Source organism: Hippopotamus amphibius, chromosome 4 (genome assembly GCF_030028045.1).
Source record: "Hippopotamus amphibius kiboko isolate mHipAmp2 chromosome 4, mHipAmp2.hap2, whole genome shotgun sequence".
Lineage (NCBI taxonomy): Eukaryota > Metazoa > Chordata > Mammalia > Artiodactyla > Hippopotamidae > Hippopotamus > Hippopotamus amphibius.
In genome coordinates, this window is record NC_080189.1 from 83,472,591 (window position 1) to 83,500,589 (window position 27,999).

Genomic DNA, 27,999 nt, shown 5'->3' on the forward strand with positions numbered 1-27,999 from the left:
TGCATCTGCTTTCACGGCCAGGGCCCTGCTAGGCAGTGTCTCCTGTGGTTTCCAACTTCTCAGCAACTCGCCCTGGGCTGCCCTGGCCTGGGAGGTGCAGAGAGGGGAGGCCAGTGGGGGTGGGGGTGACAGCGTGAGTGGCAGCAGGAGGGGGCTGGTGTGGCTGATAGTGGTTCATTTCCTCAGGCTGCTTTGTTCAAGTGCTCTGTCAAATGTGGTTGACTTGTGGAAACGGCTCAATGTCAAACCGGCCCCTACTGGTTGGGACTGTGCAAGGGGTAGCTGGGGTGTCAAAAGAAAATAACAGTTAAACCACAACCAACTTTGCTCACTTTCAAAGGGCCACAGCTAATGGAAGCAAATATCCTTCCACACACGCATGTGATTGTTATCAAACACACTCTAGGCTATGGGGTGGCTTCCCCATTACTTCTGTGTACAGTTCCTCCAATTAGCTCCTAGGTGAGTTGGGAACCTTACATCCAGGATGTTCAGTGGCTGCACCTCTGTCCACTCTCCTGACTCTGCTCTGGAGGGAAGAGCAGACAGGACTCCTTGCAGCCCTAAGATCACCCCTGTCATTCCACCAGCCACCTGTGCTCTTCCATGATCTGTGATTTACCGAGGCTGGTATCTCTTAGTTTCATTTTCTCAGTGTAGACGGGGTGACACAAGACCTGATCCCCTGAAACCAGTGACATGGACAGGCTGCAGACATGGGCAACAGTGCTGGGCTTTTTCCCTCATGAGAACAGAGATACAGGGGCCCTGAGTTGACCTGTGCAATTGAATGTCATCCACTGAGTCACATAAGTTCCCTTAAAGGGACAAAATGGCTTCAGAGTCATCCTGAGCAAGGCTTACTAGGAGCCAGGGAGTCAGATGACAGGGTGACGGGTGAATAGCAGGGGGCTGTGAGCAAGGCGAGCATGAGGAGCAGGTGTCCCACCCCCTCCCCACCCAGCAGGTCCGGAGTGGGGACCCAGGCCCTGGACCCCATCCGTCCAGTCCCAGAGGGAAGCACGGCTCTATGGCTGAGACCAAGGCTTCAGCTCTCACAGCTGACCTCACGGCACTTTTAAGTCACATCCTTCATTCCTCTTGGTCTCTGCTCTCAGAGCCAACATCTGGGCTGGACCAGTAGGACACCGACAGCCCTCTAGGAGGAGAGCTCCTTCTCAGGGTAAAGCCACACACTGACGTCCGGCTCAACCTCATCTATGGTCATGGTGTAGAGGCGAGTCCACTCCTGAGACAGGACGTTCACATTGTGATGACACCATTGGATTCTTGACTTTTTCGTCCAAGACTAGACCCTGGAGCTCTCCCTCCCCTTTCTCCACGGAAGAAGCTCCCCCTGGTTGGGTCCCAGCCTCCCAGGGAGCCTTCAGCTGCATTTCTATCTGGTGGCTCATTCTTAGCCCAAGCACGGATAGAGTTGATTGGATCCGCACAAATGGCCAATTTCCAAACAAATCAGCACCATTTCCACTCAAAGCAGTTGAGTATTTTTTGAATGACACAATGAATAATGAATAAACCCGCAGACGTGATACCTTTCTGTGAAGCATTGCATTGAATATTCCTGTTTGAAAAAAATAGCTCACCATATAATTGAGTTCATTTTAATTCAAACTAGCTAAGCACAAGGAAAAATGGTGGGCCTGTTTCATAGTGCAGGTTCAAAGACGTATATTCAGACTCTTTTAGACCATACTTCTAAGAGAAATATACTGTTTCTGGTGACTTTTTATATGTCTTCACAATCCCTCATGTCCTCCTTTTGTAATGCCAACCCTTCAGGCCAAATACATAATTCAACACAAGAAAAAAAAACTAATTATTTTGATATGTACGAATTTTTTACTTTTTAAAATTGTACAAAGAGCGCATGTGCATGAGTTACAAAAACGCAAGAGAGATGTAAGGTCTTAAAAAAAGAAACACAAAAGGACTCGAAGATGTGAAACAAAACATTCCATTCTTCAATTCAAAATAAAAATATATGTCACTTACTAAATCTGTGTTATTCCAATACATTAAGAAATCTTTGGATTAGGAACACAGTACAAGACTTTTCTGCAACAGAAAAGTTGGCAGAGCACTCTGTCCCACTGAACACAGCATGGGTCATGATATTATCTTACCAGCCACAGGACGGCCACTAAATGTGTGTGGATATGGTACCATGTCCGTGAGGTGTTACAATCCAGTTCTATGTTAGCCATTCAATCGCATCAGCAGTGGATGTCAGCACTTCACAATTTTGAAAAGCAAGACCCCAGCTCCAGGCCTTTTTTCCCTCTGGTGACTTTCAATGAGGGTTTTTTCTTGCTTAGAAAAAGAGAGAACACAAAAATATTTGAGATATAGTGTAAAAAGGCAAAATACTACATTTTGAGCTATGTTTTTATAAAGACGTCTACGTACTGAACATGGACTGTGTTTTAGAAACGTAAAGAATCATGTGTCATGTCCTGAACATGGAATGTGTTTTAGGCATTTAAAGAACCATATGGAAGGCTACAGAAGGATTTATTTTTAAGCATGTAAGAAAAGGAGCTACTATGCACATGCCCACATTTTTGTCTCATGTCTCAACACTGTTGACAGAAGATGGGCCGAAGCAGGTTGGGTACCGCTGATGCCGGGCAGGGCCTCCCACCACCACTGCTTGTTTTTCATTTTTCTTCCCACTGTTGTTTTTCTATCTAGATGTCACTTCAATGGTCACTTTCTTTTCCACTTAACATTTTACCACATCTGGGCTAGACATCTCCACATGGTATAAATGATCGCCCCGGAATATTCTTTCAGCAAGTATTCTATTAGCTTTATATTTGGCCCACACCTCACCAACTCAGCACAACCCCAAAGCCTTCATTCGGGGACACCTGAGCCTTGAATGTTGGTTACAGCTCAGCATGTCTGACTTTCAGGTTGTACTACAGGAGAGGAGCTCAGGAACTGGGTCTGGTAGTCCATGCTGAAGGACCCACAACTTCCCTGCCCAAGCCAAGTCCCCTTTCCTCACCATGCCCCCTCTGCCCCCTCCTCTTGGTCTTCAAGGTAAAATTAGCCTGAAAAATTAGCATAACGTACATCCCCAGGAGGCCCAGGATACAATTAGCACAACAGGAAAGGAACCTGCATTTCAGTTGGAAGCCAATGCTACCTTTATTCTTGAAGCTTCATTTCAGACGGATTCCTCAGCTGATCCTTCCCAATGCCCTGTCTTTACCATTTCTGAGAATATGATGCTATAACAGGGGGACCGGGTCCTGCACCCAGGACCCCACTGTCCCTGGTTCACGTTAGGAGTCTTCCTTTGGATACTCACACACACACACACAGACACACACACACACACACACAGACACACACACTCCCCGATTCTCCAAAACTGTAACCTTCCTTATAGTTTCCATGCTAAGTGGACCCCAGGCATCATTTACAGCAAGTTGTCCAGTTTCAAGGTGAAACAATAATCCCCCACCACTTCTTGAGCATTTTCTCTGCTTCTGTGACTGGGCCACATGCTGTGCTCACATGATCCTGTTTCCTCTTCATGTGACCCCAGGAGCTCCCCTTTTACAGATGGAAATAAAGGAGGTGAAACCACTTGCCCAAGACTACACAGCTACCATGTTATTTAGGAACTTTAAAAAACTTATCTGATGGGACCTTTGGAGGAAATGCTCCAGTGCTGGCTCAGATGGTGGCCAGGTCTTTTCAGCAGGGATGACTGTTCTGGGCTAGTCCCTTCCTCTTAAACTAGCAACCCATTCACTGCTCTATGGGTATCAAGTGGCCAAAGGAAGCATGAGATTTGTCTCATGCCAGACCTGGCTCCAAATCCCAACCTAATTCTTGGGCATACAGCCTTGGAAAAGGGATTTTAAAACCAGCTCCACTGGGAGGGGGATAAATTAGGGGTTTGGTATTAACATATACACAGTACTGTAAATAAAATAGATAATCAACAAGGACCTATGGTGTAACACAGGGAACTCTACTCAGTACTCTATAATAACCTATATGGGAAAAGAATCTCAAAAACAATAGATTTATATATATATATATATATGTATAACTAAATCACTTTGCTGTACACCTGAAACTAACACAATATTGTAAATTAACTGCACTCTAATATAAAATAAAAATTAAAACAAAATAAATCAAAACAGCTCCTGCTTTCTCCATTTCTAAACTGAGGATAATATTTAATCCTACAAGGTTTCAGGATTTAAGGAAACAGTGAACGTAAATCGATTAGCATGCCGTTAAAGTGTATTCGATGCCCAATCACGAATCGCTGTATTCCTGGCTTATTATTCCACCAATATCCTTCAGCATTTCTCAGAACTTTCACATTTGTCATCCCTCCCTTCACCCTGTGGTCAGGCTTCTGTCTCCTCCCTCTCGGCTCCTCCCTTCCTATATCCCTCCCTCATTGCTCTCACCAGTTGCCTCCTTGCACCTGAAAGAAGCAGCAGCTCGGGCCCTTACCTGACCTCCATCACCTGCCCAGGGGTGGGGCCACCACGCAATTTGAGCCCCCATCACCATGGGCTCCTCCACCCGGGCAGGATGCATAGCCATGCTGGGCCGCCTGGCCCTCCTGTGGGTCCTCCTGGTTCCCAGTAAGTCTGAGCTCCTTCCCCGGTGGGCGGGATGCACCGGGAGGCTGTGGGCTCAAGCTGCCCTCATCACATCCCTTGCAGGCGCCCAGCAGGAGATCAGGCTGACACAGCGGCCCGTGACGGTGGCATACACAGGTGGCTCTATAGCCCTGCCCTGCCAGGCCAGCACATCGGTCAGCTATGTCCACTGGTACCGCCAGCTGGAGGGTCAGGGCCCTGAGAGGATCCTCTATCTGGACATGTCCACACGGAGTGTGCAGCGGGATTCAGTCCTGCAAGCAGATAAAGTCAACGCAAATGTGAACAAGGATGGCAGAAGCTGCTACCTGTCATTGATGAAGGTGGGGAAGAGCGATGAGGGCCTGTACTACTGTGTCACCTGGGACTCGGCACAGCCCCACACACAGCCCAGGTCCCTGCACAAAAAGCACTGGGACCCACTGATCGCCCAGACCTGGCAACTGCCACCACCTCTGAGTCCTTTGGGTTGCCTTGGGGTCATCCCTCAGTATCCTGGCCCTCTGGGACTGCCCCATTCTGGGTCCTCTGCAGATAAAATCAGATGGGGCTGGAGCTGACTCAGCGAGGGAGCTGCTCAGGTGGCAGGGACCTTTCTAAAGATCATCCAGCTCAGCATTTCTGGAGCATCTGGAGAAGAATTTGGGTTGCTCAATCCACCAGCCACTAGTCACGTGCAGCTACTGAGCCCTTGAAATGTAGTTAGTCCAAGAGTCCAAGCTGAGATGGGCTGTATGTACACCACACAAACTATATTTTGAAGACAGTAGCAAAGAAAAAAGTGGACTATCTCCTTAACTATTTTTATATTGACTTCCTGTTGAAATATCATGGATATCTTGGACTAAGTAAAAATAGTCCTAAATTCATTTTAATTGTCTCTGTACTTTTTTTTTAATGCAGAAGCCAAAACATTTTTAATCTGTGTCTTAAATTGGTGGCTCACATTTATTTCTAGTGGACAGTGCTGGTATAGACTGGCAGTATAAGAATCTGACCATCTCCCTTGAAGGATGCACAAATAAAATGCCGTGCAAACGATTTCAAAGGTGAAGGGCAGTCTGGAGATTTGCCACAAAATGTTTGAAAGCTGAGCCTGGAAGTGAATGCCTGAATCCAGTCTCTAAGCTGTTGTCCACCCTTTCTTATCATTTTGCAGGGGAGGAGCCAGCAGTGAGAAGCCCAGGAAACACTATTGGCGACGTCTCAGTGTCCTCATCCGTTGGCACACCTGGCACTGGTTGATAACAGTCCTCATGGTGATGCACTCAACCCTGGATGAGATGTCAGCCCCTCTGCCTTCCACCTCTTCTTGTTTTTCCTTTATTGTTTGTTTGTTATTTTATTTGTTTTTATTGAAGTATAGTTCACAATAGCCAAAACATGGAAACAACCTAAATGTCCATCGACAGAGGAATGGATAAAGGAGATGTGGTACATATATACAATGGAATATTAGTCAGCCATAAAAAGAATGAAATAATGCCGTCTGCAGCAACATGGGTGCAACTAGAGATTATCATACTAAGCGAAGTAAGTCAGAAAGAGAAAGACAAATACCATATGATATCACTTATATGTGGAATCTAAAAAAAATGATACAAATAAACTTATTTACAAAAGAGAAATGGACTCACAGACATAGAAAACAACCTTATGGTTACCAAATGGGATAGTGGTAGGTGGGGGAGAGGTAAATTTGGAATTTGGGATTAACAGATACACACTACTATATATAAAATAGATAAACAACAAGGTCCTACTGTACAGCACAGAGGATATTCAATATCCTCTGATACACCTCTCCTAAAATGTCACCATATATGGGATTTTGGGTGGATCTCCAGCTACTCTGGACCTCTGTTCTCTCTTCTATAAAATGAGGAGGTTGAACAGCTAAAATTATGTGATTTCTGCATTAAAATCATACAAATCAGATATCACTATATTTACTACCTTCTTATGAAACCAGTCAACTTCTTGAAATGAAAAAAAAAGAAAGAAAGGAAACCTGTGTCACTGATCCTTCAGCCCCAAACAGGAAACCCCTTTGATGCTGTACGTAAGGGAGAAACAAAAGCTCTTTGGAGTCCAAGCTGAATATAAGCCCTTTTCAACTGCAAATTCAAAGTTTAAGAACAGCTTGATAGCAGTGGTAGAACAATTAAGGAAAGGAAAGTCTAAAAAATTCTGAAGAAAATTGGTCCCGCAGATTCCTTAACTCATTGCCTACCTCCCTGAGCTCTGATTTTGCAGTCAGAGAGGTGTAATTCAGATATGGTTTGCTTCTGAAAGAGGCCAACACCTAACCCTTTACTGAAGGCCTAGTTCAAAGCTAAGACCCCCCAGTATGTGTTAGAAGAGGTGAGGGTAAAAGGGACAGAAGCTTACTTTAGCTCTGTTTTCATGTTGTACCTTTACTTCATCTTCCCCATCGTCTTAATAAAATGCTTTCCTGTTCTTGCAGCCACGCCAGTGCCTGACTCCAGAGGAGTGAATTCTGTGAACTGCTGACAATGCAGCCAACAGGAAGAACCAGCTTGTCCTTACAGAACCACAGGGTCCACAGTCCCCAAGAAGAGACAGCCCAGTGCCTCTGCTGTGAACCTCGACACTGCCCTGAACCCTATTTTCACCCCTCACTGACTCCTGCTTTGCCCTTATGAGCTCTGTGATCTTGAGCAACATCTTCACACCTCTAGGCATCAGTTTTCTCAGCTCTAAAGCAGAATATAACAGTGTCAAAAATCTCCCTCTCTTGGAATTACACCACTTAATTTCAGTTGCAACCTCTAGGGTGAGAGACTAGCTCTTTTGTGTATGAAAATCCTACTGAGAAACATTTAGAGACCTAGACTATATCTTTGTTGGGTGATCTCATTTTCAGTGTAATCACTACCAGGATGCTCAATCTTTTTTCTTTTTCTAAGAAATGGTCCCAAGTTGTTTCACTTTGATTGTCACTTGCTTTTGGGAGCATTTCAGCTAGTCTGTCTCTCTCTAAGTAAGGGATTCAACATGGCAGGGGTATGGCTGTGTATTCTGCTGATGCCCTGGTCCACGTTCATTAGGGGTAGTGTGATAGAGTATAAGAGTAATAGATCTTGATTAATTTTTTAAAAACTGGAAAATTGGAAACTATATTGGAATATAGTTATTAATTTTTGAATCACATTTTTCTGACATTAATTTTCCATACCTCTTTGATACAGGAAAAGTAGGATATTGGCACCTAGCTCCCTCCTTGCCCATGTTTGCTGTGAGGTGGGTAAGGTTGTCCCTGAAGGACAAGGATGGATGTGGCTGCCCCACAGCCTTGACCATGAAGCTCCACCACACAAAGTGTGTACTTGGGGCAGGGCTGAGACCCCTAGCACCTCATGACGGGGAGTTCTTTTGTTGGGAGATGGCAATGACATCATTCAAGTCAAGGAACTAAGAGCACATAAAAGGTGTACCCCAAGTCCCACATTAGGCCCCCTGACAGTAGCTCTGAGATCCTCATCCTTCCAGAGCGGAAGGAGATGAAGGTCTTGGATGTACTGACCTCCTGTGTTATGCCCGGCTGTGCTATGCATCTTCTTTATAATGATGCTGAGAGATAGATGTTCTTACTATATTTTCAGAGTTGAGGACACTGGGTATAAGATGACAAATAAATCAAGCAGATAATAGGCAGAATTAGAATTAAAAGCAGTACTGAATGGTTTCATGTTCCCCTCTGCAGCACACTGTGTGAACTTTGTAGTACAGAAATAAATTCGAGTTCCAGTTCTACCATTTACTACGTAAACATCCTTATATTACAACCTCATCTCTGTGGGGACTTGTTTCCTGGCTCAAAATCATCATTTAGATAAAATGAGCTAGTGGATGTAACTGTTTTGGAAATTGTAAACATTGCATTAAAGTTAAGGATTACAATTTTATTTTAACATTTTTCATTTGTACCAATGAGATCTGTCATATACATTTATCTCTATTGGGAAGGCACCATGCCTGATGCAATAGGGGGATTTAACAATGACAGGGTGGATCTGGAGTAGACATGGGGAGAGTCAGGGATGGTCCCGTCTGGGTCCTGGCAGACGGAGAGCTCATCTGCATTCAGAGAAGCCCTCAGCTGCTTCTGGCAATTTCTTTTTCTCCTTAACCAATTGAGTGGCTTAAGATTACAGAGCAGCCTGGAAGACATTTCTTCTTCCATCATCAGAGAACTGGACTTTGTTCTCAAATTGTAGTTCAAATAAGGAATCTATAATTTCAAATAAGATAGAATTCTACAAGTTTCTTCTTTTATCCTATGAAAAATAATGTCATCACAGAATTTTCTTATTTCGCATTACCGTGGTAAAGAATCATGTTGCCCATCCCTAATTATTAGAGAAATGCAAATCAAAACTACAGTGAGGTACCACTTCACACCAGTCAGAATGGCCAGCATTAAAAAGTCTACAAATAACAAATGCTGGAGGGAGTGTGGAGAAAATGGAACACTCCTACACTGTTGGTGGAAATGTAAGCTGGTGCAGCCACTATGGAAAACAGTATGAAGGTTCCTTAAAAAACTAAAAATAGAGCTGCCATATGATCCATTAGTCCCACTCCTGGGCACATATCCAGAGAAAACCATAATTCAAAAAGATACAGGAGACAAATCAAGATGGTGGAGTAGGAGGACGTGTGCTCACTCCTTCTTGCAAGAGCACCAGAATTACAACTAACTGCTAAACAATCATTGACAGAAACACACTGGAACTCACCAAAGAAGACACCCCACATCCAGAGACAAAGGAGAAGCCACAATGAGATGGCAGGAGGGGTGCAATTGCGTTAAAATCAAATTCCATAAATGTTGGGTGAGTGACTCACAAGCTGGAGAACAGTTATATGGCAGAAGTCCACCCACTAAAGTGAGTGTTTTGAGCCCTACATCAGGCTTCCCAACTGTGGGTCCAACAACAGGAGGAGGAATCCCCAGAGAATCACACTTTGAAAGCCAGTGGGATTTGATTGCAGGACCTCCACAGGACTGGGGGAAACAGAGACTCCACTCTTGGAGGGCACACAAAAAATAGTGTGCTCACCAGGACCCAGGGGGAAGGAGCAGTGACCCCACAGGAAACTGAACCAGACCTACCTCCTAGTGTTGGAGAGTTGCCTGAAGAGGTGCGGGGAAGCTGTGGCTCACCGAGGAGACAGGGGCACTGGCTGCAGGGGTTCTGGGAAGGGCTCATTGGCATGAGCCATCCCAGAGTCTGCCATTAGCCCCACCAAAGAGCCTGTGGGCTCCAGTGCTGGGTAGCCGAAGGCCAAACAACCCACAAGGTGTGAACACAGCCCCACCCATTGGCCGACAAGCAGATTAAAGTTTCACTGAGCTCTGCCCACCCAGCCCTACCCTCCATCAGTCCCTCCCATCAGGAAGCACATTCCAGCCTCCTAGAGAGCTTCCACAGAAATATCAAGCAGCATTTTGTCTTGTGGAACTGAAAACCACAGCCACAGAAAGAGAAAATGAAAAGGTAGAAGACTTTGTACCAGATGAAGGGAAAAGATAAAACCCCAGAAAAACAACTAAATGAAGAGGAGATAGGCACCCTTCCAGAAAAAGAATTCAGAATAATGATAGTAAAGATAATCCAGGACTTTGGAAAAAGACTGGATTCAAAGATTGAAAAGTTTACCAAACAGAGAAGAATTAAAGAACAAACAAACAGAGATATGCAACACAATAACTGAAATGAAAAATACACTAGGAGGAACCAATAGTAGATTAAGTGAGGCAGAAGGGCAAATAAGTGACCTGGAAGACAGAATGGTGATAATCATTCATGCAGAAAAGAATAAAGAAAAAAGAATGAAAAGAACTGAAGGCAGCCTAAGAGACCTCTGGGACAACATTAAACGCAACAACATTCGCATTATAGGGGTCCCAGAAGGAGAAGAGAGAGAGAAAGGACCCGAGAAAATATTGGAAGAGATTATAGTTGAAAACTTCCCTAACATGGGAAAGGAAATAGCTACCCAAGTGCAGGTAGTGCAGAGAGTCCCAGACAGGATAAACCCAAGGAGAAACACACTAAGACATATAGTAGTCAAATTGACAAAAATTAAAGACAGAGAAAAGTTATCAAAAGCAACAAGGGAAAAATGACAAATACCATACAAGGGAACTCCAATAAGGTTAACAGCTGATTTCTCAGCAGAAACTCTGCAAGCCAGAAGGGAGTGGCATGATATATTTCAAGGGATGAAAGGGAAGAACCTACAACCAAGAATACTCTACCCAGCAAGGATCTCATTCAGATTCGATGGAGAAATCAAAAGCTTTACAAACAAGCAACAGCTAAGAGAATACAGCACCACCAAACCAGCCCTACAACAAATGCTAAAGGAACCTCTCTAAGTGGGAAACATAAAAGAAGAAAAGGACCTACAAAAACACAAACAAAACAATTAAGAAAATGGTAATAGGAAAATACATATCGATAATTACCTTGAATGTAAATGGACTAAATGCACCAACGAAAAGACACAGACTGGCTGAATGGATACAAAAACAAGACCCATATATATGCTGTCTACAAGAGACCCACTTCAGACCTAGGGACACATACAGACTGAAAGTGAGAGGAAGGAAAAAGATATTCCATGCAAATGGAAATCAGAAAGCTGGAGTAGCAATACTCATATCAGATAAAATAGACTTTAAAATAAAAAAATGTTACAAGAGACAAGAAAGGACATTACATAAAGATCGAGGGATCAATCGAAGAAGAGGAGATAACAATTATAAATATATATGCACCCAATATAGGAGCACCTCAATACATAAGGCAAGTGCTAACAACCATGAAAGAGGAAATCAACAGTAACACAATCATAGTGGGGGACTTTAACACCCCACTTACACCAACAGACAGATCATCCACAAAGAAAATTAATAAGGAAACACAAGCTTTAAATGACACAATAAATCAGCTTGATTTAATAGATATCTATAGGACGTTACATCCAAAAACAGCAGATTACACATTCCTCTCAAGTGCACATGGAACATTCTCCAGGATAGATCACATTTTGGGTCATAAATCAAGCCTTGATAAATTCAAGAAAATTGAAATCATATCAAGCATCTTTTCCGACCACAACACCATGAGATTAGAAATCAGTTACAGGAAAAAAACTGTAAAAAACACAAACACATGGAGGCTAAACAATACGCTACTAAATAACCAACAGATCACTGAAGAAATCAAAGAGGAAATCAAAAAATACCTAGAGACAAATGACAATGAAAACACAATGATCCAAAACCTATGGGATGCAGCAAAGGCAGTTCTAAGAGGGAAGCTTATAGCAATACAATCCTACCTCAAGAAACAAGAAACATCCCAAATAAACAATCTAACCTTACACCTAAAAAAACTAGAGAAAGAAGAGCAAACAAAACCCAAAGTTAGTAGACAGAGACAAATCATAAAAATCAGAGCAGAAATAAATGAAATAGAAACAAAGAATAGCAAAAATCAATAAAACTAAAAGCTGGTTCTTTGAGAAGATAAGTAAAATAGGTAAACCTCTAGCAAGACTCATCAAGAAAAAGAGGGAGAGGACTCAAATCAATAAAATTAGAAATGAAACAGAAGTTACAACAGACACCGCAGAAATAAAAAGCACCATAAGAGACTACTACAAGCAACTATATGCCAATAAAATGGACAACCTGGATGAAATGAACAGATTCTTAGAAAGGTATAACCTTCCAAGACTGAATCAGGAAGACATAGAAACTATGAACAGACCAATCACAAGTAATGAAATTGAAACTGTGATTAAAAATCTCCCAACAAACAAAAGTCCAAGACCAGATGGATTCACAGGTGAATTTTATCAAACATTTAGAGAAGAGCTAACACCCATCCTTCTCAAGCTCTTCCAAAACATTGCAGAGAAAGGAACACTCCCAAACTCATTTTATGAGGCCACCATCACCCTCATACCAAAACCAGACAAAGATACTACAAAAAAAGAAAATTACAGACCAATATCACTGATGAATATAGATGCAAAACTCCTCAACAAAATACTAGGCAACAGAATCCAACAACACATTAAAAGGATCATACACCATGATCAAGTGGGGTTTATCCCTGGGATGCAAGGATTCTTCAATATATGCAAATCAATCAATGTGATACACCATATTAATAATCTGAAGGATAAAAACCATATGATCATCTCAATAGATGCAGAAAAGGCTTTTGACAAAATTCAACATCCATTTATGATAAAAACTCTCCAGAAAGTGGGCAAAGAGAGAACCTACCTCAACATAATAAAGGCCATATACGACAAACCCAGAGCAAACATCCTTCTCAATGCTGAAAAACTGAAAGCATTCCCTCTAAGATTAGGAACAAGACAAGGATGTCCACTCTCTCCACTACTATTCAACATAGTTTTGGAAGTCCTTGCCACAGCAATCAGAGAAGAAAAAGAAATAAAAGGAATCCAAATTGGAAAAGAAGTAAAATTATCACTGTTTGCAGATGACATGATACCATACATAGAAAATCCTAAAGATACCACCAGAAAACTACTTCAGCTAATCAATGAATTTGGTAAAGTTGCAGGATACAAAATTAACACACAGAAATCTCTTGCATACACTAACAATGAAAGATCAGAAAGAGAAATTAAGGAAACAATCCCATTCACCATTGCAACAAAAAGAATAAAATACCTAGGAATAAACCTAACCAAGGAGGTAAAAGACCTGTACTCAGAAAACTGAAAGACACTAATGAAAGAAATCAAAGACTACACAAATAGATGGAGGGACATACCATGTTCTTGGATTGGAAGAATCAACATTGTGAAGATGACCAAACTACCCAAAGCAATTCACAGATTCAATGCAATCCCTATCAAATTACCAGTGGCATTTTTCACAGAACTAGAACAAGAAATTTTACGATTTGTATGAAAACGCAAAAGACCCCGAATAGCCAAAGTAATCTTGAGAAGGAAAGATGGAGTTGGTGGAATCAGGCTTCCTGACTTCAGGCTATACTACAAGTCTACAGTGATCAAGACAGGATGGTTCTGGCACAAAAGCAGAAATATAGATGAGTGGAACAGGCTAGAAAGCCCAGAGATAAACTATGGTCAACTAATCTATGACAAAGGAGGCAAGGATATACAATGCAGAAAAGGCAGCCTCTTCAATAAGTGGTGCTGGGAAAACTGGACAGCTACTTGTAAAAGAATGAAATTAGGACACTCCCTAAAACCATACAAAAAAAAAAATAAACTCAAAATGGATTAAAGACCTCAATGTAAGGCCAGACACTATAAAACTCCTAGAGGAGAACATAGGAAGAACACTCTTTGACGTGAATAACAGCAAGATCTTTTTTGATCCACCCCCTAGAGTAATGGAAGTAAAAACAAAAATACATAAGTGGGACCTAATGAAACTTCAAAGCTTCTGTACAGCAAAGGGAACTATAAGCAAGATGAAAAGACAACCCTCAGAATGGGAGAAAATATTTGCAAATGACTCAACAGACAAAGGATTAATCTCCAAAATATAAATAAACAGTTCATCCAGCTCAATATCAAAAAAACAAACAACCCAATCCAAAAAGGTGCAGAAGACCTAAATAGGCATTTCTCCAAAGACGACATACAGCTGGCCAAGAGGCACATGAAAAGCTGCTCAACATCACTAATCATTAGAGAAAGGCAAGTCAAAACTACAATGAGGTATCACCTCACACTGGTTAAAGTGAGCACCATCAGAAAATCTACAAACAGTAAATGCTGGAGAGGGTGTGGAGAAAAGGGAATGCTCTTACACTGTTGGTGGGAATGTAAATTGATACAGCCACTATGGAGAACAGTATTGAGGTTCCTTGTAAAACTAAAAATAGAGTTACCATATGACCCAGCAATCCCACTGCTGGGCATATACCCAGAGAACACCATAATTCCAAAAGACATGTGCACTCCAATGTTCACTGCAGCACTATTTACAATAGCCAGGCCATGGAAGCAACCTAAATGTCCATCAACAGATGAATGGATACAAAAGATGTGGTACATATATACAATGGAATATTATTCAGCTGTAAAAAGCAATGAAACTGGGACATTTGTAGAGGCCTGGATGGACCTAGAAACTGTCATACAGAGTAAAGTGAGTCAGAAAAAGAAAAACAAATATCGTATATTAACACATATATGCGGAATATAGAAAAAAGGTACAAATCAACCAGTTTGCAAGGCAGAAACAGAGACACAGATGTAGAGAACAAACATATGGACACCAAGTGGGGAAAGCAGGGAGGGTTGGTGGGGAATGAATTGGGATATTGGGATACCAAATTGTACACTCTAAATATATGCAGTTTATTGTATGTTAAAATAAACAAATTAAATAAAAAAATAAATAAATAAAAGGATACATGCACTCAAATGTTCATAGCAGCCATATTTACAGTAGCCAAGACATGGAAGCCACCTAAATGTCCATCGACAGAGGAATGGACAAAGAAGATGTGGCACATATATACAATAGAATGCTACTCAGCCATAAAAAAGAATGATATGCCATATGCTGCAACATGGATGGATCTAGAGATGATCATACCGAGTGAAATAAGTAAGAAAGAAAAAGACAAACATCATATGATATCACTTATGTGTGGAATCTAAAATATGACACAAATGAACTTATTTACAAACCAGAAATAGACTTACAGACATAGAGAACAGACTTGTTGTTCCAAGGAAGGGGGGTGGGGAAGGGATAAATTAGAAGTTCGAGATCAACAAATAAAAACTACTATATATAAAATATATAAACAAAAAGGTCCTATTGTATCACACATGGAACTAAATTCAATATCCTGCCATAAACCATAATGGAAAAGGATATGAAAAAAGAATATGCATATATGTGTATAACTAAATCACTTTGCTGCAAATAGTCTATTAATTGAGAAACATTTTTCTTAATTTTCTCTACAGTTTAAGATAAACCATTGTTATCCTTTTCCCCAATAATCTGCAAAATCTGTATTACTGCTTTTAACCTCAGAAACTAACACAACATGTAAATCAACAATCCTCCAAAAGAAAGAAAGAAGAAAACGAAGGAAGGAAGGAAGGAAGGAAGGAAGGAAGGAAGGAAGGAAGGAAGGAAGGAAGGAAGGAAGGAAGGAAAGAAGGAAGGAAGAATCGTGTTGCCCAATAAGTGGAGAACTTTGTTTGCATCTCTCAAGTACACTTGTGATGGTGTATTTGCCTTTTCAGTTACTGAAGCGTTTCCTCCTTTCAGAAATACATTCCCAAATCGCTAACGAAGCAGCTGTGGTGATTGTAAGAATAGAAGAGCTTTTCCTTTGATGTGAACTCGGAGCAGTTTCAACACAGCTGAACACCTGGAAGTAAAAAACAGTCTCGATTCTTTGAATACTCTTCCTAGAAATTTGGAAAAGCAGATAGTTCACCTGTGGAACTGATCTCTTCTTTTTCTGCTTTTATCCTTTTCATTTTTTATCAGTGTTTCAATGATCACTCCTTCATGGAAAGCAGATATTTGGTCTACTGAGCAGAGGAAAACGTATAAAATATCAGATGCCATAAAACCCATTACCAAGGACTTCCAAAAGAACCCAGAAGATCAAATTGCCAGTACAAAGTTTTTACACTGCTAGTCACTTAGTGAATCTAGGAGAAGGCTGAGATTATTATAGGGGCTTTAACCCATGTGACAGCTCAGGCTGGAAGAAGATATTTGGAGAAGGAATTAAGCTCATAGTAACTGCCTGTGGTAAGTAATATTTTTCTGTTTTTACCTTTGTCATGAAAGACTGACAGATGCTTTTTGGGAAAAACAATTTAGGATCCCCCTTATCTGACAGCCACGTTCTTGGCCTCAGCACACAAACAGCAATTTTGTAGCTACTGGTCACTGTGTATGGAAACAAACTACTTTGTAAGTGGTCTATTCACTTCCCTGCTTGTCAGCCACTGAAATTTGTCTTTAGAATACACACACACACACACACACACACACACTCACGCACAAAATAGACTCAGGCTAGATATTAAAATATTTTGAGGACAACATCTGTTTCCTTGTTTCATTTATGTTTCAATATTCTTACGCCACTATCACATTAGGTCATTATGTTGATATAAGTCATTGGTTCAAGTTCCTTTTCTTGTAAATGGGCTATTAAGTGAGAAACACTTTTCTTAATTTTCTTTTCTCTATAGTTTGAGATAAAGCATCATTCTCCTTTTCCCTAATAACTTGCAAAACTTATATTATTGGTTTTCACCTCATCCCTAACAGCAGTGCAAAATAATTTCTTATAGCGAATGACTATAGAACATCAATAAATCCCACTTCTTGTTACTCTAGTTTCTTAGAGGGAGGCTGAGATCAGTTGAAATTCATGCAGTCACATCTCTTGCTACGTTGCCTGGATATGGACCAGTTTAATGGAATTTGTGAGCTCAATGAGCCATCTCTGCTCCAAAGTCCATGAAAAGAGCCTGCATGATTTTATATCCTTATTTGCTTATTCCTTCTCTCAGCAAATATTTACTGAGGATAGTTTCTGTGCTAAATGCTGGAGATAAAAGCGAGAACAATTAAGACAGGACAGGTCCCAAAAATCAAACAGCTTCTAGTCTAGTGGAAAAGCATTCTAGATTCTGGTTTGACTGGGACCCATGTTCTGTGGCCTGTGGCTGCTGGAGAGGCAACGGGTCTTGGACTGATGGGTTTGTTTCTTTCTTAATTTTAAAGAAACAATTGTAATCATTATTGTTTATAAAATCCGTATTTTTTGTGTGTCAGAAGAATTTGATGACATGGCCCCAAACCATCCCATTAGAGAGAATAATTATATCAGCTGTTACTTACTGAGACTCACACACTGTGATGAGTGGTTTCAGTGCTATATCTCTTTCCTCAAATGGGAATCCTCTTCTTCCCATTTCATAGATAAGGAAACAGGTTTAGAGAAGTTCAGGTACTTGCTTAAAGTCATATGACTGGTCACTGTAGCAAAGATTGGGATCCAGTAGAGACTTGTCTGTCCCAAAGTGCATGGTCTGGACCATTACATCATGTGAGAAACATTAAGTTTAAGTTTTTATATTCTGAACATTTACTCCTCTATAGCCTGATCTTTTAAACGAATTCTTTAACTGACTTCCTAATTAGCAATAGCTCATAATCTGTATTATTACTCATGTGTGAAAATAGTGCTTCTGCTTCTAATCATTTGCCATTTATTTAAACGGTTTGTTTCCAAAATCTATTTGAGAAGACCTAAGATAGACAACACACGCTCTGTACAGGCACAGCATGAAATACGAATAGAGGATCAAAGGCACTAAGGGAAGCAGAAGGAAAAAGGCCTGTGATGATCTAGCAAAAAGCACAGGGTAAGATTTTATGCTCAAAGGTAGGAGAGGTTGGTGTCATTTCTATCTCAATTTAAAAAGTGAATATAAAAAAGAAAAAAAATTGAAACTGTGGTGGAATGCATACTTTTTATTAACTGATAAAATAAGCACACCAAATTTCAAATATGATATATTTTTACATCATAAAACTAGAGAAGGACTTCAATGTATAGGGCTTAGGAGGGAAGTGAAGATGGGATATTGTGTTCAACATCCATTTTGTAAAGTGGAAGAAATGGTCTTTAATCAAACCCATTTATGCTACCAGTCCATCGACGCTATGGGCACCATAACATTTAATGTCATTCAGATAGTGACCCTCAGCTGATAGGATCAGGCAGGTAAGGTTTTCATGATCCAGTGTGACAATAATAGGATTTGAGGACTAGGTATCTTGCCATTTCTGTAGTCAAAAGGCCAAGAGTTGCGAGCTGAATTCTGCACATGAGCTACAGAGAAGTCAGTCTGAGGCTGAAATTTCTGGTAAAAGCTTGGAATAGAAATGATTGTGCCGTTGATGTGGAGGGGAAAAGCCATTTGTTTTGGACAAAATACGTGAAGCAGTTCCAAACACTGACTGCACATATTAGGCTTTAGCCAAAGTTCCCTTTGATTTTCTTAACCCTGGAAATGCAGCAGGTAAATCTAGACAAATAATTGCCTTTAAATTGTGTGTGTGAAAAGAACACGTCCTGTGATGATGGCTTTGAGAATTTCCAACATGTCAGAGCACAGTGGAAATCAAACAAAGGAACCTCATAGTTAATTGCCACAGACCCAGCTGCAACCCCAGAATACTGAATTCCCATGAGTAAGGGCCAGCTTTGGCCCCATGATATTAAAATGTCATGTTTGAGCACATAATCAGCTCAAACAAATCACTAATAATAGTGATAATAGTAATAACTATTATTATAATCTCACTTTTCCATAGCATTTTTAATAAAATTACTTTTTCAGATCTTGTTTCATATTGGTCTCACTTTAGCACTGGTAGGGAGGTTGAACTGATTTACACTAACATCATGTTTTCAAATAAACAAGCACTGAAAGCTTTAATTCACCTCATTAGCTCAGCCGTGGAACTTGTTAGGAGCAAAAAGAACCAGGACCAAAACCCTGGTTTCTTGAATACCAGGCCATCATAGTTCCACTAGGATCTGAAGAACTCAGAGAAGCTAAATCAGTCTAAAGTTTTTGATATGGGTTGAATCACTGTGGAATTTATACAAGAAAATCTTTAGTGATGGAACAAAACTTTTTGTCATAGGTAAGTACCTGAAAAATGCAATTTTTTTCAAGGTAATAGAGGGAAGGTAAGAAACAAATTGGAATAATAGTTTAAAATATTTGGAAAAATGGGAATGTGAATGGGGATTAGCTGTAGACATTTAAGAGAGATGTTAAAACAAATCGTTAGAGTAAAGGACACCATTGACAACAGTGTGCAAAAATCATAGTAGGATTTGGCTTTGTGTACATGTGGACTTACATAAATGGTTCCTGTATAACATATATAATCATCATGAAAGCATCTGGTCCAAGGCCAAAGTTGGTTATTACAGGTAAGTTTTGTGAGCTGACGCATTTCCTTTCCTGATGGTGAAGTGGTGTTTTCAAAGAACCTAGCTTTGGAGTCAGTCTGACCAAGGCCTCTGGGTCCACCATTTACTGCTTATGAGAACTTGGTCGATTATTCTTTGGCCTCAGTTTCTGAATCCATAAAATTGGGTAACAGTATGTATCCAGCAGTATGTATCCATGTTGTTTGAGAGTTAAATGAAATAGTGTGAATAGTGTACTTGACACATTGTCTAATACATCATAGTTGCTGGATAGGTGCATCTATAATCCATTCAAATTAAAGGGAATATTGCATTCAGGAGGGAGAGTTGTTTGCACTCAAAAATATTGACAGAAGAGAAATTCTTTAGAGGATGCATTTGTACTTCTATCTCTTCAAATGGAAAGTTATCTTACTGTCCACTTATACACACAAATTGAATTGGGAGGTATTTGTCTCTCCCTAACATACTTTCTTCTATTTGGCAAGAAAAAGGAAGTTAAAATGTGTTTGCTTTTATATTTATTGTTGCTCTATGTGCTTTAAATCCTAATCCTTTAAGTTAAATGATATCATCTCTAACACTAACATTTATTGGCCCTAAAATGTGTAGCCAATAATTTGGGCTTCATGATCATATTTATCAGAAAAAAAGTTTTAATTCATAAATTAAATGATCAAGGTGTAAAGTCAGGGACTTCCCTGGTAGTCCAGTGGTTAAGACTCCACACTTCCAGTGCAGTGGGTGAGAGTTCAATCCCTGGTCAGGGAACTAAGATCCCACATGCTGCACACAGTGTGGCCAAAAAAAAAAAAAAAAAAGATGTCTTAATAAGGACCTACTGTACAGTACAGGGAACTCTACTCAATAATGGCTTATATGGGAAAGGAATCTAAAAAAGAGTGGCTATATGTATAACTGATTCACTTTGCTGTACACCTGAAACTAACACAACATTGTAAATCAACTATATCCCAATAAAATTTTTTAAAAGATGTAAAGTCAATTAAATACAGATACAAAAGTCATAATGTGGTTTTCTCACTTAAATGTGAAATAGCTCTATTTAATTTTGAAAAGAAAACGACAAGATAAAATAGAGAACTCAAGCAATATAAACAAATTGTATGACTAAAGTAATATACAGTGTCTTACTATTATAATCAATAAAATACTATTTTCACCATAAGTGAGATGTATAAAATCAAACACATGACCTAATTATATTTATAGCATAAGTTAAAAAATGACCACTGTTTGCTTACTGATTTAGTAGAAAACTCAGGAACTTTGCTACAGAGGCAAAAATTCTCAAGAATTTTTTTCTTTTTCTCTTCAAATGAGAAGTCCAATTTTTCTTTTCTTAAGAAACTGCCCGCTGAATGATTAACTCCAAACTAGCTCAAAGAGAATATTAGTAAAGTATTTGTGTTTCATCTGGAAATCAAATTGGAAAGGGTTCTAACATTTATAATTTCAACCATTAAGCTAGCCATAAATGTATAATCGAGTGACATTCCAGCATTCAATTGACATCTTTTATAAACTATGATGTTCTGTTATATATGTTGACATTATGCCTGCTAGAAACACCAGAACCATAATTTTACCATTAGTCTAATTATATATGCTTTATTCAGCAGGTGAAAACAAGGAAAATAGTGACGCTCTAAAGCAGTTCAGCAGCCTTGTAGCATAGAGTCAAATTTGGGGATAACACTGAGAGTCAAAATAAGGAGCATTCTTAGTCATTCAGCTTCAAATGAAATTCCAAAATAAAATGTGCTTTTGGTGGACATTTTCTAAAGTGAAACAAAATCTTGATAAGTGCATTACTTGATAAGGTTTATATAAAACGTCAGAAAATTATTCATTTTTAATAGGAGTTTTGGAAACATTGCTATTTTGTTTCCAAATTCAAGGCATCATAAATAATTAGCTCCTCTACTCAAAAATCTGCAGTGGTTCAGATGTGAAGTTGAAATGTATAAAACTAGAAGTCAACAAGGAGAACCCCATCACTTCAGAACTGGGCATGGAACCCACATTAGAAGCTAAAAGTTCAATATCACAGATTGTCAAGCACAAAGGGACACTAATTCCCATTATAAAAAGTGACTGCATATTGTTGAAAAATACAGTAAATTTCCAACGGACATTTATTTATATGAGGCATAAAAGAAGTATGGTCCTTTCCAGAGTCAGTTAAATGAAGAATGACCTTTCAGAGTTACAGGACATGACACTATGTTATTTGGGCAAAAAGAGCATAAATTACAAAACACAGGATAGGAAGGGGAAGTAGTTCAAAAGTCAAAGATTCTCACCTATAGAGAAACTGTCAAAGTTACCTGGTCTTCTCCCCCATTCTGGTTCCCACCTCACACCCATCCACTTTAAAACAGGCTCCACTATGATAGAACAAAAGGGATTTAAAAAAATAAATGTTGATGAATTTTGGAAGGAGATAAAAGTCATACCCCATCTCAGTATGTGGAGCAAGAACGAAGGCTAAGCTGTAATCCACATTCTACTACTTAATAGTAGACTTTGGGCAAGTTACCTAACCTCTTGAACCTCTCTTTCTATTGAAAATAAAATGATATAGGACTTCCCTGGTGTCTCAGTGGTTAGGAGTCCGCCTGTCAATGCAGGGGACATGGGTTCAATCCCTGGTCCGGGAAGATCCCACATGCCACGGAGCAACTAAGCCCGTGTGCCACAACTACTGAGCCTGTGCTCTAGAGCCCATGAGCCACAAATACTGAGCCAGCATGCTGCAACTACTGAAGCCCACGCCTAGAGCCCGTGCTCCACAACAAGAGAAGCCACCACAATGAGAAGTCTGTGCACTGCAACGAAGAGTAGCCCCTGCTCGCCGCAGCTAGAGAGACTGACCGTGTGCAGCAGTGAAGACTCAACACAGCCAATAAATAAATTAATTAATTAATTTAAAAAAAAAGAAAATAAGAACGATATAGTAAGTACCTCACAACCTACTGTGGATGAAAGGCCATGGTGAGCACTAGCTCAGCGCCAACTTTTTTCCTTTTATTACATGCTGGGTTGTTCCAAACAGCACAATGTTCATGTTTCTTTAATAATTATTTTAATTCTCTTCCATCTCCCTTCATAGATAAAAACCGTGCTGCAGACCTGTCCCCCACGCCCACTATTTTTCTTCCTTCAAATGCTGAAATCAACCTCGAAAGGGCTGGAACATATCTTTGTCTCCTGGAGAAATTTTTTCCTGGTGTTATTAAAGTTTATTGGAAAGAAAAGAATGACAAGAAAGTTCTGCCATCCCAGCAGGGAAACACCATGAAGACTAATGACACATACATGCAGTTCAGCTGGCTGACCGTGACCGAAAACTCCATGGATAAAGAACACGTATGTGTCGTCACACACGAGACAGGCAAGGGAAGAAAAAATCAAGAGACTCTTTTTCCTTCAATGAATGAAGGTATGTGTCTATAACCTCTCAGAACACAATTTTTCAAAGACAATACCTCACCTTTTCTGTCAAACATTAGTGAAAAACAAACAAATACAAAACTTTCTACAGTGTTACATTTAATGGTAACATCAGTGTCCTGCTGTTTCCCCTACAGTTAAAATGATAGTCATGGAAATGTTAAAAATATATATATATATTTTTAGCCTTTCTCAGCCTCAGTTTCATCTTCCACAATGATGATTTTAGGGTCTTTGTGTGGATTAAATGAAACGATATACTTGAAAGCAGCTAGCAACTTAGCTCACAACAAATGAGCAAAAAGAAATTCCACTTTTGATCGTCTTGGTTGATCAGGAAATAAGAACAATTACACATCTTTCAGGAATGTTCTACTCACCAAGCAAACCCACCCTTACTTCAGTCCTGCTTTACTGAAAGTATAACCCTAAGTGATGAGTGATTAAACGAAAAATGGTGTTTTGCATGAGGGAGCTAGATTGCAGCTCAACAAAAAGTAGAGTAATTTGATCATTGAGCTTTCGTTATGGTCTTAGGTTTTTTGAAATCTGGACTTTGTTTACCACCTTAAGGTAAAATTTTGGAATGAAAGATTGAGTGAGGCTAAAGTGTACAGACATAATGCCATTCTACATAATGAATGTATTTCTTGCCATTGGAAAATGTCTCTCACAAACTTATTGCAGCCCTAGCACGAGCCAGGCCTGGAGGGGGGTGTGGATGAACACACTCAGGTCAATTACTGTCCCAGGAGGATGCACAACAGTAACGGGAATATACTCGTTTCCTAACCACTCAGGGTCAGTCGTAATGCAGACATGATGTCCCAGAGGAGTCCCTTTGATGCAGATGCTGTACGTATCCACACAACAGAGGGCTGGATGCGCCTTGGCCCTGGCAGTGGTCCTGTAACTCACTAGACTCAGGACTTAAAGTCCTGAGTCTTCACCTAACGGACCAAAGGCTCCAGAGTGCCCCTAAGAAGGAGTCATTTTGTGCTTTTCCTTGTGGTTAGGAAGCCCTTTTTAAACTGTGGGAAACAAGTACAAAACAAAATGTGCAGAGATGTTTGCTGCGCACCAGTCTGAATTTCCAAAGTCGTTTTCCTCTCTGATCCTTTGTTTGTCCAGTGATCAAATCAGGTTTGAATATTTGCGTTGGCTTTGTCCTGGGGCTGCAATGAAAAGCAAGTGAAATGGGAAATCTGCCTGAGCCAGATCGCTTCAAACCTTGGATTCTTTAGTGGATTCTGGGATTGGATGCAACCATTTGGGGACCATCCCTTCATGTTGGCAGTGGCTGCTAAAGATGTAGAGCAGCTGCTTTTTCTGTTTGTCTTTCCACAAGTATTTCTTGAACCCTTATTTTGGGGCAGACACTGTGCTAGGAGCTGCAAATACAGAAGGAAACCAAGATGACCTTGGATATTACCCTCCAGTTGTCATAAACAAAAGAACAAAAATATACGCTTCATGGACTTCAACATCTTCATGTGTGGGAAACGATATATGAGTTAGAGCTACTGAACTGCATAGTATCAGATGAACTATTCCTGGATTTGTAGGGCTCATATTTTAATCTCTGTCAGCAGATGATATTATACATATACATATACATGTTACATATGTATGTGTATACATACATATATATGTTACGCCCATACCTAAACACATATGCACACTGTCAAATATCGGGCACGAATAATTGACTAATACTTGTTCACATTTCTTATAGTCGTCACCTCAGCTGTCCCTACTACTGAGTCTCCCAATGATTGTTTGAAGGAGGATAGTGGTAAGTTTTTGTATGTTTGCCTTTGTGACATGCTTTAGTATTTTTTCTCCCCTGATTAATTAACTTTTGAACTTCCCTGGCTTAAAGTAGAAAAGATCAATTATCTGGCACTGTGAGGCACGTCATTGTCATAGTTTTAAGGACTGACTGACTTGTCTCTCTGTCAGCACACACACACACTATATATATATATATATATACACACATGCACACATACATACACACATACATATACACATATGCACATATATGTATATATACATACATATACACACACTGTCAAAAATGGGCATGGACAACTGATTAATCCTTGTTCTCATTTCTTCTAGAAGTCCTTGATACTGATTCTACAGGAGCTTGTGCAAGAGATGAAAGTGGTAAGTTTTTGTATATGTTTGTGTTCATGTCACCCAATAGTATTTTTTTTCCTCCTGATTAAATTACCTTTTGAACTTTCCTAGTTTATGGTAGAAAAGACCAATTATTTCTGGAACTGTAGGGCTCACACATTTAATCAGTATCTCTCCTGTCTCTGTTGGCAGAATTTATATATATGTGCGTGTTCTATACACACATACATACACACAAACATATACATACACATACATATCACATGTCAAATAGTAGGTATAAATAATTGACTAATACTTGCTCTCGTCTCTTCTAGAAGTCACTGCTGTGAATTCTACAAATGGTTGTCTGAAAGATGAAAGCAGTAAGTTTTGTTTATGTTTGCCTTGATGTTGTGTTACAGCACTTTTTTTCTCTGGATAAATAAACTTAATTTTTAAACTTCCCTCATATAAGGTAGAAAACCAGAATGTCTGCATATTTCAGAATAGACTGCATAATATTTTAAGTCAATCCATCATTTCCTCGGAATCATCTTAACACAGTAAATGCCAGTTTTGGTGTGAGATGACTCTAAATTAGAGGGTGCAGTGATAGGCTCTGAATTATTCCATCAATGGATTTCCTTTGTGTGGCTTGTGTTTCTAATGGCTGGGGAAACATGATATCAAGTTGCTTCTAGATTTGTTAAAGTCTTTGGTCATTGCTAATAACTAATAATATACACTGATGCTGAGAGCTTCACATACCGAAAGTCTTGTGCTGTGTCTCTCATGTATTTTAAGTATAATTCTCATAATACTCCTATGAGGGCGTACATCAAGTTTCCCCCATTTTACAGACAAGGGCAATGAGCTAAAATTAATTGAGTTCCTTGTACCAAGCCACACAGCTGGATCTGGGATTTCAATCCAGGCCATCTGAATCCCTCCTCTAGGACACTGATGTAAAGCAAGAAATCCGAAAACCAAGGCCCTGACATGATGGACACCTGGGTGGGGGTGTAAGTGCCTGAGCTCCCAACTATCACAGACTGAAGTCCTTTTATTATTAGTTGCATGGATATCAGTAAATTATTTACATTTCCTGAGCAATAGTTTCCTCATCTGCCAATGGGGAACAATAGGGAACACCCAACTCAGTTACTGCAGAGATAAGGTCACACATGTGGAATGTCTCTCATAGGGTATCCTCTTAGCTGGCACAGAATCAGCACTAGTTGGTGGCCCTCTCTCCCTCCTGAAGGTTCTAAGTGAATTTAGAAGCACTGGCTCTACCCTGCTGATCCCTCCTCCGTTCCCAGGATCAGGGGGCCTGGAACTCAGCTGCACCTGACCTGACCGAGGGCAGTGAGTTACGAGCGCATCACCTCCTGAGATCCCTTTCCACACCAAGGGCTAGTGACTGGGGAGTTCTGACTCTATGAGATGAAGTGTGGAAAAGGGAAATTTCCACAGCAAGAAACTCGGCCTTGTGGTCCATTGCGGAGCCAAGTCAGGCCCATCATCATTGTTGTTAATTATTTCTGAACACCATATATTTCTTGCAAAACTTCAAAGGACAGTTAAGTGCCATTATCCTATAACACAATGAAAGACATCCAAGACAGACAGGTGAGTGAGGCATGAGCTAAAGTTTCTGAGAATTTGGACGAACCACTTTATTCCATTTTGTACCATGTTCTCTTTACAGCCCTAAAACCTCCCCCTCCCCGCACTGTGAACACCACCAAATGTCATGATTGTAACCATCTTAGGAATCCCATGCACACCTGAGCCACTACACACTGTGCATGTGATGGCTCAGATGCTTCCAGATCAGCAATGCAACCTGATATTTATGCTGACCCTTTCCATGTCTAGGGCATTTATTGCACATGGAGATGCGGGATTACAGGGTAGCTAAGAATGTGTCCATTAAAGTCATGTTACTGGGATTGAAATGCGGTTTCTGCTATTTTCTAAATGTGTGACATCAGGCAAATTACTCCTCTCTGTCCTCAGTTTATTTGTGAAATGGGGTTGAAAACAATAATCTCATAGGTTATTGTAAAAATTAAATAAGAGTAAAATTTTGCATGCAAAGCTCTCAGAAAAGTGTCTGGCATTTGGTCAGTGATTAATGAATATTATTTATTATTTCTTAGACATATGGTAAGGGTGAAGAAAATGCTGAAAGCAACTGATCACAAACACTTTTCCCTACGGGAGTCATTCATTAAAAACACAAACTTACTTTTTAATATTTTAGAAGATTCTAGTGAATTTAGCTGAGGTTGTTGATTGACTTGAACTTTAACTGGATTCTGAGCTGTCCTGGTAGTGGTGGGGGTGGGGGTGGTGGATGTTTACCTGGGGGTTCGGTGTTACAGGGGTGTCACTCCAAGGTAGGTGATCAGAAGTAAATAATGGTGACCCCCACCTCCTAGCACTGTGTCCTAACTGTTCAGAAGAACAGGTGATAATCAAACAATTTCTCTTAGACACCCTGCAGCTGCAGCTCCTGAGCACCTCTGCCTTTTACACCTACCTCCTCCTTCTCGTCAAGAGTGCCATCTACTTCGTCATCACCGCCTGCTGTGTGTGTAGGAGAACAGCCCTCTGCGGTGCTGGGAAGAGCTCGTGACAGAGGGGGCCACAAAGGGGTCACC

General features: G+C 40.3%; 2 gene segments (V, D, J or C); both read left to right on the top strand.

Annotated features, from left to right (window-relative positions):
- Nucleotides 1-4,570: 4,570 nt before the first annotated feature.
- LOC130851897 (T cell receptor gamma variable 4-like) lies at nucleotides 4,571-5,224 on the top strand. The segment is given in 2 exon segments: nucleotides 4,571-4,646; nucleotides 4,728-5,224. Coding segments are annotated over 2 exon segments (573 nt in total).
- Nucleotides 5,225-8,659: 3,435 nt separating this feature from the next.
- LOC130851898 (T cell receptor gamma constant 1-like) lies at nucleotides 8,660-27,974 on the top strand. The segment is given in 7 exon segments: nucleotides 8,660-8,706; nucleotides 16,433-16,509; nucleotides 22,863-23,192; nucleotides 24,939-24,998; nucleotides 25,328-25,375; nucleotides 25,666-25,713; nucleotides 27,832-27,974. Coding segments are annotated over 7 exon segments (753 nt in total).
- The last annotated feature ends 25 nt before the right edge of the window (nucleotides 27,975-27,999 follow it).